Source organism: Anabrus simplex, chromosome 6 (assembly GCF_040414725.1).
Source record: "Anabrus simplex isolate iqAnaSimp1 chromosome 6, ASM4041472v1, whole genome shotgun sequence".
Taxonomy (NCBI): domain Eukaryota; kingdom Metazoa; phylum Arthropoda; class Insecta; order Orthoptera; family Tettigoniidae; genus Anabrus; species Anabrus simplex.
This window is the reverse complement of record NC_090270.1, coordinates 55,723,307-55,739,513: the sequence shown is the minus strand read 5'-3', so window position 1 is coordinate 55,739,513 and position 16,207 is coordinate 55,723,307. Positions and strand designations below refer to the sequence as shown.

At 39.1% G+C, this 16,207-nt stretch overlaps 1 protein-coding gene across 1 annotated transcript in view; it reads left to right on the top strand.

Moving 5' to 3' along the window:
* The window catches only part of LOC136876088 (carboxylic ester hydrolase), an 82,067-nt gene that overhangs the window by 36,135 nt on the left and 29,725 nt on the right, over positions 1 to 16,207 (top strand). The window contains exon 5 of the mRNA XM_067149743.2: positions 7,720 to 7,907. Coding sequence (XP_067005844.2) covers positions 7,720 to 7,907 — 188 coding nt within the window. The remainder of the gene's footprint in view (positions 1 to 7,719; positions 7,908 to 16,207) is intronic.

The window sequence follows — 16,207 nt, the reverse complement described above, 5'->3', positions numbered from 1 at the left end:
ACTACAGACCAAGCCCCTTATATAAATTATCTCAGTTTATCCAACAGTTTCTTAATAAACATTATAAATTCTCATCAAATAAATCTATCAGGAACACTATAGAATTAGTGAACAAACTAAACAGTTTCAAGCTTCAACCATATCATTCAATGCACTCCTTTGATATAGTCAACATGTATCCCAGTATAAAAACCAACTCATTATTCCCGATCATCGAAAAGAACTTACTTGCCAACAATCAACTAAGTAAACTAGAAGTTCAAGACTTTATGACCATACTAAGATTACTAATTAACAATAACTACTTCACATTCGATAAGATCATTTACAAACAAGATGGTTTGGCTATGGGTTCACCAGCCTCAGGAATTTTAGCAGAGATCTACCTTGACTTCCTAGAGCACACCGCCATCGACAATAACATCAAATTTGCTAATATCCAATTCTGGGCGAGGTACGTAGATGACACATTTATAATCCTAGATGAACGCTCCATAGACGCACCATCCACCCTCAAAAACCTTAATAACATTGATCATGACATTAAATTTACCTTAGAATCAGAGACAAACAACTCCATCAACTTCCTAGACCTAACAATCAATAGGCACCCCTCTTCGTTCACATATAGTATCTATAGAAAGCCCACTCAAACGGCCACTACTATAAGAAATGACTCACTACACCCCCAAACACACAAAGCGGCTACATATAATAGCTTAGTAGACCGAGCATTCAAAATTCCGATGTCAAGAAAAAACTTAAATAAAGAATTGAACACCATCCGCTCTATAGCAAAATTCAATGGATATAATGAATCCTTTATTGAAAGAATAATCAATAAATTCAGACACCGCCCAAAAACCACCCTAATAAAAGACAATACTAGCACTGCCACGTTTTCCACATTTACCTTTAATAAAGAAATTTACAACGTCACTAACGTCCTTAAAAAACACAACGTTAAAATAGCCTTTCGTACTAACAATAGAAGCACAGAGATTCTACACAACTCTTCATCAATAAATAAAAGTAGTCCTTTTTCTAAATCAGGTGTATATAGGTTTTCTTGCCAAGACTGCAAAAGTTCTTACCTAGGGCAAACAGGACGCAGCTTTAAAATCAGATATGCAGAACATGTCAATGCCATAAAACACAACCGTTTTTCCGCGGTCGGCCTACATATAAAAGAATTTAAGCACAACTTTACTGAAATAAATCAAGATCTTGAGGTACTAGATATTCTAAACAAAGGTTCTCTCCTAGACGTCACTGAAAACCTCTATATTCATTTAGACCAATATTTCAATCCCAACCTAAACTTAAATGATATCTCAGAGAAACCAAAGATCCTATTCGACTTTCTCATTGAATTTTTCAAAGACATGAATATCCCGAAAAACAGATCGGTCTTTCAGATTATGCATAATACTTTGTCACGCCACACACTTTCACCACATCACCCTCCATACTTCCCTTCCTTCCACTCCTCCTCCCCTACCACTCCTCCCCTCCCCCCTCCTAATCCCCAACAATGGCCGCTCCCCAGACCTAAACTATACAACACGCTCTGTTTCTTCTTCATCTCGCGACATAGCTTTTCCGCCTCATGTCCCGCAATAAACATCACAGAAACCTGCCCCCCCCCCCCCCCTACACGTAATGCTGCAACAATACACCACAAATACTGGCACAGTCAACCTCCAAACTCTCAAAAACGTATCCCTGAATACCAATTTTATATTCCTGTCGAGCTGAATACCGGACCTGTGAAGATTACAAGATTATTTTGTGCATCTACAGAATGGTTGTTATTGAAGCTATGTAATATAGAGAGAGACTTTCATAGGTGGTTAAATGAAGAAGTTATATCATGTTCAAGATCATCCTTTCACATCTCTACACAGTATTTAAAATACAACTCTTCTCAGAAGAACTCTTAAAGTTTCACCTTACTCTTTCCTGCCTGCTGGCTCTTTAGAAATGTGTGCGCGTGCGTTTTTATATTCAGGTATCATTCAAGGCTAATATTTTCGCACTGCAAGTTGTGTGGTTAAGCTCATTTTTAATATGCATTACGATGCATTTGTTTCTACATTCGGCCCTGTTTTCATCTCCTCGTAAGATGTGTATTGTTTAATGTAACACCTTGTGTAAAAATTGGGTTAAATGAAGGAGTTATATCATGTTCATAATCATGCTTTCACGTCTCTGCACAATATTTAAAATGAAATTTACCGTTGGTCTTTATAGCTATTGTTGAAAGTGAAGGAGAATTTCCTGTTGCATATGTTTATCAGGAACTCAAGGGAGACTTCATTAGCTAGTCGGAACATAGAAAAAATGATGAACTCTTCTCAGAAGAACTCTTAAAGTTTTCACCTTACTTTTTCCTGCCTGCTGGCTCTTCGGAATTGTATGCGCGTGTGTTTTGTATTCAGGAATCATTCAAGACGAATATTTTCACACTACAAGACGTGTGGTTAAGACTATTTTTAATATGTATAACTTTCCCTGTTTTTATCTCCTTGTAAGATGTATATTGTTTAATTTCCTGTTGTGTATGTTTATCAGGAACTCAAACGAGACTTCATTAGTTAGTCGGAACATTGAAAGTATGATGAACTCTTCTCAGAAGAACTCTTAAGGTTTCACCTTACTTTTTCCTGCCTGCTGGCTCTTTAGAAGTGTGTGCGCGTGCGTCTTTTATTCAAGAATCTTTCAAATTCAAATATTTTCGCACTGCAAGTTATGTGTTTAAGCTTATTTTTAATATGTACAACTTTTGCTCTCTCAACGGTGCATGTGTTTCTACATTCGTCCCTGTTTTTATCTCCTCGTGAGATATATTATTTAATGTAACACCTAGTGTAAAAAATGGGTTAAATGAAAGGAGTTACATCACGTTCAAGATCATGCTTTCACGTCTTTGAAAAATGAAATTTACCGTTGGTCTTTATAGCTATTGTTGAGAGTGAAGGAGAATTTCCTGTTGTGTATGTTTATCAGGAACTCAAGGGAGACTTCATTATTTAATCGGAACATAGAAAAATGATGAACTCTTCTCAGAAGATCTCTTAAGGTTTCACTTTACTTTGTCCTGCCTGCTGGCTCTTCAGAAATGTGTGCGCGTGTGTTTTATACTCAGGAATCATTCAAGAAGAATATTTTCGCACTGCAAGATGTGTGGTTAAGGTTATTTTTTAACATGTATAACTTTTGCTTTCTCAACGATTCATTTGTTTCTATATTCATCCATGTTTTTATCTCCTTGCAAGATTTGTATTGTTTAATGTAACACCTTGTGTAATATGAATGCCTACACACTGGCCTATTTTCCCATTTTTTGGCTGATGATGACGCCAACACAGCGTCGAAACTAGTCCCAAGTGCAAATACATGTTATAAATAAACCTATACCATTTTTGTATTGAAAAGGTGGAACCTTTCTAGTTTTTCCTATCTTCCATTCTCAGTTCAATACGGACCAAAAATGAAACTCTTATGTTTAAATACTGAAAGGAATACACAAGAATTACACAATTCTAAACTGCAGTTAAGCCTATCCTAATTGCAACAACAGAATTCTAGTAAGACAGTTTCTACAGATACTTCTACCATACTACACACATATTTTACAAGAGAATAAATACGCTAATTTTTAATATGATACTACAATACACTGCAATAGTTTTAAACTACTGTATGTTCAGATATATTCTAATTACAATATGAAAATTGCAAGTTTGTAATTGACAAGAACTAATTAATATAGATATGGTTTCTCAGAGGGGCAGTTTCACTTTGATTTCTTGACAGATTTTTAAAATTTTAGATCTTCTCTCTTCTCATTTGTTGGAGCACTGACCTTAGGAACTTCATTTCTAGAGCTTGGAGCCTGCTTTTATTTCTTACTGTTTCAAGGATATATGCTGTTATTGTTAAGAAGCAGGCCTGATAAAGTGTTATGGTACAGTATTTTGATTCTTATAGGAATTTGATTGTTAACCGTGGAAATTTTGTAATAAGTTTGCTTTTGAAAATGAATGTAAATCAAGATTTTTAAATGAGAAGAGAGGTCTATGCAGTCTATGGAGGAGAGAATAGGACAAAATACAGGGGGCGAAAGGGAGCCTGTGGTTATCTGTGCACTTGCTTGTAAAAATGAGGGATTTAATGGACTGTGGAGGTTAGAAGTTTCTCACCATTACAATGATCTTATTCTTTGTGTTCCTTTTCCCTGCTTAACATTTCCTACTAAGTTAATATGGGAATATTTCTTTTAGGTGAAAAATATCTGCAACTTCTATATGTGTTTAGATATTTTAAGTTCACCAAAGAATCTGGATGTAGGGCAATCATTTTCAAATGAGACAATTAGCCATTTCACTTTTCCTCTTCTTTTTTTTCTGCCCTACATTTTACTAGATGAATGTAGCCTAAGTAATTTATAAACTTGAAGCTGGTCTGTTCTTATAAATAAATAAATAAATAAATAAATAAATAAATAAATAAATAAATAAATAAATAAATAAATAAATAAAATGAATGAATGAATGAATCAATCAATCAATCAATCAATCAATCAATCAATCAATCAATCAATCAATCAATCAATCAATCAATCAATCAATCAATCAATCAATCAATCAATCAATCCTTTCTTTTGGGACTCTAAACAATCCAAATCCTTATTCTCTGGGCTGGTATGTTAACTTATTCTGCTAAGATGGCTAACGTATGAAAGAAGCACACCAAGCTCCGTAATGTTTAACCCGGGAGAAGTTGCATTAAATTTGCTACGCGAGAAGTCGCATGTGATTGAAAAGACTGCACCTATATTGATCTCATACAACTCCATACACACCTGTTTTTTGTATTCCTTAGTATTGCGTTTTGATAATTGTTGTTTATTGTTTATTTTGCTCTTATTACCAAATAAAATATAAACACAAATACAAACTTATACATCATCTTTCATGTTAATTATTTTGAAAAGTCAGCAATTTACTTAACAATAAATTCAATACATTAACACATGCATCATAAAGATAAAACCCTACTTTTGAAACATATATAAACATTACAGACTGACTATCAAGACATTTAGCAATATCTGCTTTTGGGTGTGAATACCACTGTACATTACATGTTCACTCTCCCACTGCACTCTTTGCAGGATTGCTTCATTTTTTATCATTTGCACTACTGGAGCTTTCCCTGAGTCCAGCACATGAAACACAGGAACAAACAGTGTGCTCTTGGCAGACAAATGTTCTAACTGGGTGCAGGTGTTTGTGTTTTTTTTTTTTTTTTTCTGTTACAGAAAGTGCACCGCCCTGGAACCTAGGGTTTCTGTATCTGAGTATATTCACAACTGGTTATTTCCCAAGGAGTTCCCTGATCCTTACTTGAACATCACGACGAATGCTCCTTATCATCAGGCAGATCTCTAAAAAGTCCCTGCATAGTTCCATGGATACATCTTTCAAGAACTGGTACCTAGCTCCATGTTGCTTTTGAAAATTATGTAGACATTGATGCCTGCAATGTTCAATAGAGTGTAAAATAAAGTGAGACCCCATCGATTGCTCTCTGTTGCAACATTGTACAAGTGTTTCAGTTGATCAACTACATTGACACCCTCTTTGGTTAGGTTGTAGAATGTGAGAGTTTCAGATTTGTGAGCATCACCTGAGTAGGTGTCGATTTTGTCTGTTTCGTGCATGGTGGATAAAAGCAACACATTTTTATTCCTTGTAGGAACATATGACACCAGCACTAAATCATCTTTGAATCCGAATATACTGCTTTTCACAGACTTCCCTTTCACTTCTTCGAAGAACTGAGGAATTTCTGACTTGGTTTTTTTAATTGTCCCCACTAAAGTTAATCTATGGTCCTTCAAGACAGTTTCTGTAAGGGGGACGGAAGTGTACCAATTATCGGTAGTAATATTACGTCCACTGTTTGAAATCAGCATGATCAAATGTTCAACAATATTCTTTGCACTATTGTTCAGTTGTAAAGGTCCGGGATTCTCTTTTAGGTATAGGGATAAAATGTACGTGCATCAAGCCAGACTGAAGATCTTTAATCCATATTTTGCGGGCTTGTTGGGAATAAATTGCCGAAAGGAACATTTACCCCGGCATGCCTCAAGCATCTCATCAATGGTTACACATACTCACTAAGGGAATAATAATTATTTCTGCACCGTATAACAAATTTCTCAAAAATGTCCCTAATAGGTACCATTTTATCAACCGATTTTTTTCATTACAATCATTAATATTATTGAACCTTAAAGCTTGTAATAGAAACTGAAAGCTTCGTATATTCATTGTAATTCTGAAACGCTCAATTCCTGTTCCATCGGTTGACCACATGTCCTTGAGGTTTGTATGAGAACACTTCATTGTTCTAGTCAAGTATAAGAGACCTATCAAAGCTTTTATTTCTGCCAATGTTGCATCACTAGTATCTCACTCCCTTGAATACTTTGCCCTGGTTTTTCTTTTCCAAATATTTAAGTTAACAATTTCCTCCAAGACGCTGTTGGGGAAAAATAGCTCCCAAGATTCCAGTATGGTGGTGGCATGTCGAACTTGGCCTATCGGACCTGGCAGATGCGTTACAATGTTTCTCATTTTAGCCCTTCCTCTACCAGCACTAGGGTTCGGAAAATAATTTCATCTTGTTTCACCATTTCCACCAATGTTCTCGAGTATTGGTTGATCTTGATTGGGGTCTACTTGAGAAACTTCATTTTCAGATTCTGCGGACTCTTCAGAAGCACTATCATGATCACTGATTTCTATATTATCAGTCTTATCATCTTCTTCTTTGGGTAAATCAACATCTTCCTCAAATCCCTCATCATGAAAGAGTTGTCTTCTAACCGAATCCTGTTCAATTTGCAGGCATTCATTCTCCTGTAGCTCTTTTTCAACACTATCCAACAATTTTCTTATGCTATCTTCATCTATTTCTGTCAATAAAACCCGTTGTTTTGGAAGTCACTCACGGTGGAATTAACTGCACTAAACAAATACACGAGAACTCGCAATCCGTCGAAAGCACTGCACCGATGAAATACTGGCTGGTATGACCCGCTAGATGGCACTGTCAGTTATTCACCACCGAGCTCGATAGCTGCAGTCACTTAAGTGCGGCCAGCATCCAGTATTCAGGAGATAGTAGGTTCGAATCCCACTGTCGGCAGCCCTGAAAATGGTTTTCCGTGGTTTCCCATTTTCACACCAGGCAAATGCTGGGGCTGTACCTTAATTAAGGCCATGGCCGCTTCCTTCCCACTCCTAGCCCTTTCCTGTCCCATCGTCGCCATAAGACCTATCTGTGTCGGTGCGACGTAAAGCAACTAGCAAAAAAAAAAAAAGTTATTGTCATCTGTCACCTATATTCCAAGTGATACCAACTTGATACCATCTTTACTATGACTATGGTCTTTTCCCCACCATGCAACTTCTCCCAGGTTAATTGACTGTCTTTGGAGACATACTTCAAATAAGGACGGAATTCCTACGAAATTACCTGTCATTGCTCAGAGTTCTCTCAATTGAGCATGCCAGGGTTTGACTACTATTTTGAACTTAGCAATGTTGTCACATTTCAGCTTTTGGATTGGAATAACAGCCAGTTTAAGAGAAGATATTCTAGAGCGAGTATGTTACTTATCTCTATATTAACTTCTTACAGGTCTATTCCATAAAGCCATCTCCCAGAGTGGTACAGCATTATGTCCATGGGGCAGAGCTGGGTCGACAGTCCACCACGCTCACACATTAGCTAAGGCACTGGGCTGTCCCACTGAAAGTGCTGGTCTCATTGACTGCCTCAGGAAACAGAAAGTAGAAGACATCATAACCCAGGATAAATTGTTCATGGTAAGTAACCTGCTGGTGATTGCCACCACCAACTTAGAAATGTACCACTCCATGGGTAATTGCAGTGAAGGAGGATCTGGCTGGTGCCTCTGAGATACTGATTCATGAAAACGATAAGTACAGAATGTGGGCCACATGGGATAAATGATCTTCCAGAAAGTGTGAGAAGATGACCTGGTGCATTGTAGTCAGCAGAATGAAGAACTGCATTCTCTACCAAGGCGAAATACTGGAAATCCAGAAAGGCTAACAAGTTTTAACTGTGGTCCTTAGAGGCTGAAATGGATGTTAACAAAAAATCATCATCATCATCATCACCACCACCACCACCACCACCACCACCACCACCACCACCACCACCACCACCACCACCATCATCATCATCATCATCATCATCATCATCATCATCATCATCATCATCATCATCAATGTCCCACTCCAGTCGCTGGGATGAGGTTTATAAAGAACTGTAATAGTAATTTTGAGTTCTAGACAAGGGTAGGAGTTGAGTGGTAAATGTTAAGATCCTCCATGGGCCTTCCAAATATAGAACTGTTGGTATTGGGAAAGAAAGTTAATGGTGTATGAGCATTTGACCAGAAAGATGAGGTGAGAAATCTGACTTTTTTGTGAGACCCTATGGTTGCTTTGCATATGCGTAGAGGCATGATTTTCTTGCATTAATTTGTGCACTCTTTCACAAAATGGGACGGCTTGTCTCTTTGTAAAATAGATTCCCAGTCGCTTTAATTTTGCTGAGTTGCTCAGACATTAAAAGGTGCTTTGTAAGTCCAAGTGGGTAGGTTTGAACAAGTCCGGTGGTATTTGAAGGTGCTCAAATATGCCACACTCAGATTTACTTGGCACATAAAAGAACTCTTGTGGGGTTAAATTACCAGCACCTTGGCATCTCCAAGAACTGTAAAAGTAGTTGGTGGGGCATGTAAACAATAACAAATATTATTGTTATTATTGGTCAACTCAGATTTCTAAGCACAATTAAGCAGTAAAATAAGCAAGCAAATTTGCATGAAAAATAAAAGCACCAAAACAAGCAATTACAAATACAAGAAGACGAGCAAGTGGCCATGCTGTTAGGGTCGCGCAGCAGTGAGCTTACATTTGGGAGTCAGTGGGTTCGAATCCCACTGTCAGCAGCCCTCAATATGGTTTACCTTGGTTTCCCATTTTCATACCAGGTAAATGCTCGAGCTCTACCTTAATTAAGGCCATGGCCACTTCCTTCTCACTCCTAGCCCTCTCATATCCCATCAATACCATAAGACCTATCTGTATTGGTATCACATAAAGCAAATTGTAAAAATAAAAATATTTTCCTGATAGAATTCTTACCTTATTGATTGCTGTTACAGTATACAAGGAAGGTCATGCCATTCTGGAATTTTCTTATGTGAAGCTTCAGTGAAGATATTATTTCAGTATTGCATGATGTCATCGTCGTCATTGTCGGCTGCAACTCATATCCAAGTAAACATATTCTTCAGCAGTTTACATTTTCACACTCACAAAGCTTTGTGAATATGTTTCATATGACTCAGCCCAATCTTGACATGAAACATACATCCACACAAATCACATGAAATGGTTGGGGGAGGGCGGAACTGAGCTTGACAGTGTTTCTGTGCTTGTTGTTCATCCTTTTCACGTCACCGTTGTTCCTCTTCAAACATCGAAACTGCTGTGGATACAGTTTGGTGCCAAAGTGTATGATTCTCAGCAAGCACATCCCAGGATTGAGTGTTAATTCCAGATCTTTTCATAGTATGCTTTAGCTGATCCTTGATACACCTCAAAGGGGCTCCATGAGGTCTTGTGCCGGAACAGAGTTCACCATACAGAAGTTGATGAAGAGGTCTGGGTTTACTCATGCGATGGATGTGCCCTACCCATCTGAGATGGTGGCCAATGATGGTATCCTCAATGCTTATAGCATGCACTTTCTCAAGAACTGCAAGGTTGGTGACATGGTCCTCCCATTTGATGTTCAAGATGGATCTAAGTTTTTGCAGATGAAAGCGCACTAGCTTTTTGATATCCTGACAGTAAAGGGTCCACGTTTCACAACCGTAGAGCAGTGTTGATATGATAGCAGCATGCTAAACCATGATCTTAGTATGCATTGCAAGGTCCTTATTCATGAAGACACAATGAGATAAACGTCCAAATGCTGAGTGGACAGCACCAAATCTCCTATCAACATCTGGTGAGCAGTTAGCATTTGTTGAGAGGATACTTCCTAGGTATAAAAACTGGTCAACCTGCTCCAGTGAAGTATCAACAATGGACATATTGAAAGATGGGAGGTTCGATCCAGGTGCGGTCTGTGAGAGTACTTTGGTTGTCTGAACATCAATGGAGAGACCAAAATGATCGCAATCACTCTTGAAACAGCTGACTGACTGTTGCAGCTCCTCAGGTGTGAGAGAGGTGTGGCAGCATCATCTGCATACTGCAATTCCATAACAGAGAAAATCTTTGTAAGCTTTTGGGAGTGAAGCCTGGCCAGATTGAACAGTCCTCCATCGAAGCAATATCTGACCATTACACCTTGGTTAAGGGGCTGCCTGGCCGAGGCGGTAAAGGCGTGCTCAGTTCGCCCAGAAGGACATGGGTTCGAATCCCCGTCAGGAAGTCGTAAGATTTAAGAAACGAGATTTCCACTTCCTGAGGTGCACATGCCCCTGAGGTTCACTCAGCCTACACCAAAAATGAGTACCAGGTTAATTCCTGGGGGCAAAGGCGGCCGGGCATAGAGCTAACCACTCTACCCCATCAAGTGCCGAGGTTACGGATAGTGGAAGCCTTTACCTTCCACCCCTCCAAGGGCCTTCATGGCCTGTACGGATATGACTTTGACTTTTGACACCTTGGTTATCTGTAGATAGTCCATATAGCATGGCAGCTAGGTAAAGAGCAAAGAGTGTTGGAGCAAGCACACATCCTTGTTTCAATATATGAGTGATTGGAAATGGATCAGAGATAATATTCTGATGAACAACTTGTCCAGATGTGTTATCATGAAGAGCCTTGACTAGATCTACAAAATGCTGTGGACAGCTAAAGTGTTTCAGTACTGTCCACATAGCTGGTCTCGGGACTGAGTCGAAAGCCTTTTCCAGATCATAGAACACTAGGTATAAAGGAGTCTGTTGCTCTCTGCATTTTTCCTGGATTTGTCTCTGGATGTTTGAAAACCACACTGTGACTCGGGTAGGATCCTCTTGGAAATAATCTGCAGGCAATTGAGAGCAAAATTCTAGCAAGAATTTTACCTGCTATAGATAGCAATGATATACTGTACCTCAATAGTTGCCACAAACACTACAATCCCCTTTTTTGAAAAAAGTAATGATAGTGGCATTTTTAAGGTCACCAGGTACTTTGCAGGCTTCCCATATTAAGAGGATAAGAGTATGAAGTCTGGTCTTTAGAGCTAGGCCTCCACTTTGAATCAGTTCCAGAGGAATGTTATCTGGGACAGAAGCCCTGCCAGGTTTCAATTTACTGAGAGCAGCATTGAATTCCTTGAATGTTGATGGAAGAGGGATGTAGAGGCACATCATCGAGAAAGCCTTCAGCAGCTTTTAAACTCCAATTGAGAAGAGTGGAGAAATGTTTCCAACGTCCTAGGATTTCTTGACTATCAGTAATAGTGGTAGCAGTATCAGCAGCTGTCAGTGTCCCAGAGGAGGAGCGAGTTGGGCCATATAATTCCTTTATTCCTGCATAGAAGTTACGCAGGTCTCGGGTATTAGACATACTTTGCAGTTTATGAGCTTTCTGCTGCCACCAGTTGTTCTTTAACTCTCTCTTATTTTCCCCTGACATTTACGCTTAAATTTGAGAAAGTGTGCTTTCTTTGCATCTGAAGAGTGATCTTGAAGAAGGGATAGATGGGCTTCTCATTTAGCATTGATGACACAAAAAATCTCTTTGTTGTTGCCATCAAACCAGTCTTGTCTAAATTTTTTCTTAAAACCGATTGTTTTCTCAGCTGAGTCTGTGATTACTTTCCACAATGTTGCCCATTCCTGCTCTACATTCTTTGTTTTGACAGGAGCACTTGCCAGCATGTCAGAGATCATGTTGTGGAAATTCATGGCAGTGGGTCCATCTCGTTTAGATGAATCAAACTTCTGCCTGGACGGGGTTTGAAAATGCCTGGCTGGTTTATGGCGAAGACTGATTCTAAGATGAGAGAATAGCGACTTGTGTTTCTTCTAGCAATCATCAACATTACTAGCTGTCCTGGTGATAAGGACATCCTTCCTATCATATTGTCGAGTGATGATATAATCAAGGTTGTGCCAATGCTTAGAGCAGGGATGGCGCACCTTTTCCTATTAGTGTGCCATTTTAACTCTGGTTTATTATTATCATCTGTTGACTGTGCCACTTGTTGTTTTTTATTTCCATTACAGGATGTCGACAACCTACAACCCCCCCCCACCCCCCACCCTCGAGACTTCCTTTCTAAATTCCCGATTATGTTTCATAATATGTTATTTATTTATTCATTTACTGATCATTCATGTATTTATTTATTATACATATATCTTGTAAATACATTTGATTGCATGTTCCTTGGGGCTGTATCTCAATTATGGCCACAGCAGTTTCCCCACTCCTAAGCCTCTCCTATCCCATCATCGCCACAAGACCTATCTGTGTTGGTGCACTTAAAACAAATTTTAAAACATAATTATTAGATATAAAAATCAAAAGTACTAATATTGCGAATGGACTTCACTTCCTCCATTAGCTTCATTATCTTTCCATGTTGTAGTTTGTACGCTCAACAATTAAACTAACTTCTCCTTCATCACATTTCCATAAGGAAATCTAAAAAAAAAAAAAAAAAAAAACAGCCATCCTTGTTTGTAAGGTCACATTCATGCTTTCATCAAAACATACTGCATACATGTGGGAGTTATCTAAATTAGCTTTCAACTGCTCCAAAACTTCTTTACTATTTTTATTATTCTATCCTTGACAGCAGTTCAGCTAGGTGGCATTCCTTTAATTCTGTTAATTATTAGTTGTTTGTTAGGGAAATTTTCTAATAATTTGTCGAACGTCAATAAGAAACTTTCTTTCAACAACTCACCGTCATAAAACTGTATCCCATGCATGCTGTACTATGCAGTGAGACAGATAGAAACAGGTGATACAAAAGAACTAGTTTGTTTTGTGTAATGTTGGATATTTTGTGAAACAAACTCTCTTCTTTCTTCATTTGAAATGGAACCAACATTTGAATGACCAGTCTGAAAATTGCGCTTTACATTAAATGTGGGGGATACAATTGGTTTCGAACACAGGCAACACATCTTTTTATCAGTCCAAATTCCCTTGGCCAGAGTTCTTGAAAAAATACGGTCACCACCTTTGTCAAGTTTCTGTTCTTTTCGGCACCGAAAACATGTTTGCGATGTCCGTATACAAAACCACCAGAAAACGACACTGTCTCACTTGACTTCCGGATCTATCAGTGTAGCAGTTGCCATATTGCACGTCCGAATGGAACTAGTATTGAGATTTTCGATATTTATTTCTCACACGTGAAACACTATAAGATATGCATTGTCTGTAGTACAAGACGTATATATAAAATATTATGTTCATGTGGCGTGCCACCGGAAAACCTAGTGACACGCGTGACATAGGTTCGCCATCCCTGGCTTAGAGCGAGGGGGCATCCATGTGGTCTTGAAGCGATTAGGTAGGCGAAACTGCGTATTAGTTATGAAAAGTTCATGTTTGGTACATAGACCGAGAAGCAGCAATACATTGGAATTGCAACTACTGAGTACTTGTTTGCCAATTACATTTTCCCAAAGTAGATTATCCTTCCCGACTCTAGCATTGAAGTCAGCTAGTGGGAAGAGCTTATTTTTAGTTGGTACATTGGAGATGGTTGTGGAAAGCAAGTTTTAGAACTGTTTTTTAGCATCTTCATCAGCATCTAATGTTGGAGCATAAGCAGAGATGAGAGTCCTGTAACTATCTCCGGAGAGTGGTAAACGGAGAGTCATAAGTCTTTCACTAACTGCAGTTGGGACAAGTTGGTGATTAGCAACTATATTTGTCTTCACAGCAAATCCAATACCATGAATACTACACTCTCCATCCTCCTTACCCTTCCATCCTGAACTGGATTCAATAACTTCGCCTTCACTGGATAATCTTGTTTCAGTCAAGGCAGCAATATCAATATTCAATCTAGAAAGCTCATGGGCAAAAAGAGCTGTTCTCCTTTCAAGTCTGTTGCTCTCTTTAATGTCAATCAGTGTTCGGACATTCCATGTTGCAAGTGTAAATTGTTTTCCTTGATTGTTTAGACGGCATATTGGGTGACCCACTGGGTGCGGTTCCCCAGCCGGACAAGAGTGTGACTTCCGATGTTCAACCCACCTTTTCTAGGGCCTTCCCCATTTAGGAGTGGGCAGCAGTGATCCTAAATAGGCCTGCCCAAACACAGGTGCAGGACCAAATTCCCAACTAGTCACAATTCTTAGAAAGACGACCATCATACACTTGCTGCCAATGTTCAAGTCCAAACTGAAGGCTTCCAGTTTCACCCGAGAACCTGCCTCCACTGTCCTTATCCCATCTCCGTTGGACTTGAAGTTATATGTGACAGCTGAAGAAAGTGCCACTGGCGTAGATTTGTTTAAGGTGGATCACAGCTTACCAGGATGTAAATAAATAAATGTCGTTTGGCCTCTGGAGAGGCCAGGTGCAGGTCTTTTGATTTGACACCCGTAGGCGCCCTGCGCATTGTGATGAGGATGAAATGATGATGAAGACAGCACATACACCCAGTACCCATGCTAGAGGAATTAACCAATTATGGTTAAAATTCCCAACCCTGCCGGGAATCGAATCCGGGACCCCTGTGACCAAAGGCCAGGACACTAACCATTTAGCCATGGAGCCGGACTACCAGGAAGTGACCAACACGCTATGATTTTGGAATCCTTCACCACAGCATATATGCATGAGACATGAGGTGTCAAACACCGAAACTGCAATGGACTGCTGCCAACTCGTGAAAAACCGAGTGGCGCCTTCATGACGTTTTCTCTTTTGCTTCACTCACTGTACTGAAGCGCATCTTCTCCGCCGAGTAAACCATTGAGTTATGGTGTTTCAGTAGCATTTCCTCTACTGAGGGACCATCGGCCCTCCTAAAGAGCCTCATCTGTCTGAAGCCATTGGCCTCTTTAGATTGTAATTTATCCCCGAGTCCAGGGCTGCCTCTTCCGCCATCTCCACCATACTGAAGTCCAACTTCTCTGCTGCAGATGCCGTTGAGGTCTTCACTTGTAACCCTGACCAGATGTTACACACCGGGTCAGTGTGCTCTGGGTAGGGCTGCATCTGAAGAGGGTCCATACCTGTTATCTGCATGATATCATAGTCACATGTGAAAAGCACTACAGGTATTCTTGAGTGAATTCCAATTCAATATCTGTTTCTTCTCTACAAAGCTTTTTATAAATTTGACACACTGTTTTGTAACAGGAATTTTTCAGTAATATCTTATTGAGCTTGTTGAATGCAATTTTAGCTACAACGTATGGTTCTGGAGACAATGTTGCTGAAATTTCACCTATCAGAGAAAGTGAATGTTCCAATATGAATTATTCTGAACTTCCAACTGTGTTAGAATAGCATGTATTTTGGAAAAATGGTTATGGATATAATGTATCTTTGATGCTGTTTTCAGCAAAACATTCTTGGGCTATGACAATGCTGTCTGCTTTTTCCGCTGTTAAGGAATACAAAAATGTTTTCACTTCAGTGAAATGTTCCATGGAATATCACACAACCTGTAACCATGAACCTCCCCAAGTTAAAACTGGCTGAGGAGGTAAAGACAAATTTGGAAAGAGTTCACAAAATTTTTGCATTCTAATTGGTGCCTTTACAAACATTTTCTTCATGCTGGAGACAAGAAGATCAACATCTTTATGAGCAAGGCACATCAAGTGAACTAATTTAGGGTCAAGAACTTTTATCCAGCTCTTGCTTTAACAATATATGGAACAGCTTCATTGAGAAATAACAATATATTGTCGTACCATACCTCCTTCTGGCCACTAGAATGTTAATGAGTTATTGAAAAGTTTTGCGACAGTGGAATGATTTATTTGGTCATGTGTTTGTATCATCATCATCCTTTAACCATCTACAGTCACTTGAGTGCAGTACAAGAGCACTCGCCATCTTTATCTATCTAAGTACATTTCTTCCTTCTCAACTTGATGCCATTC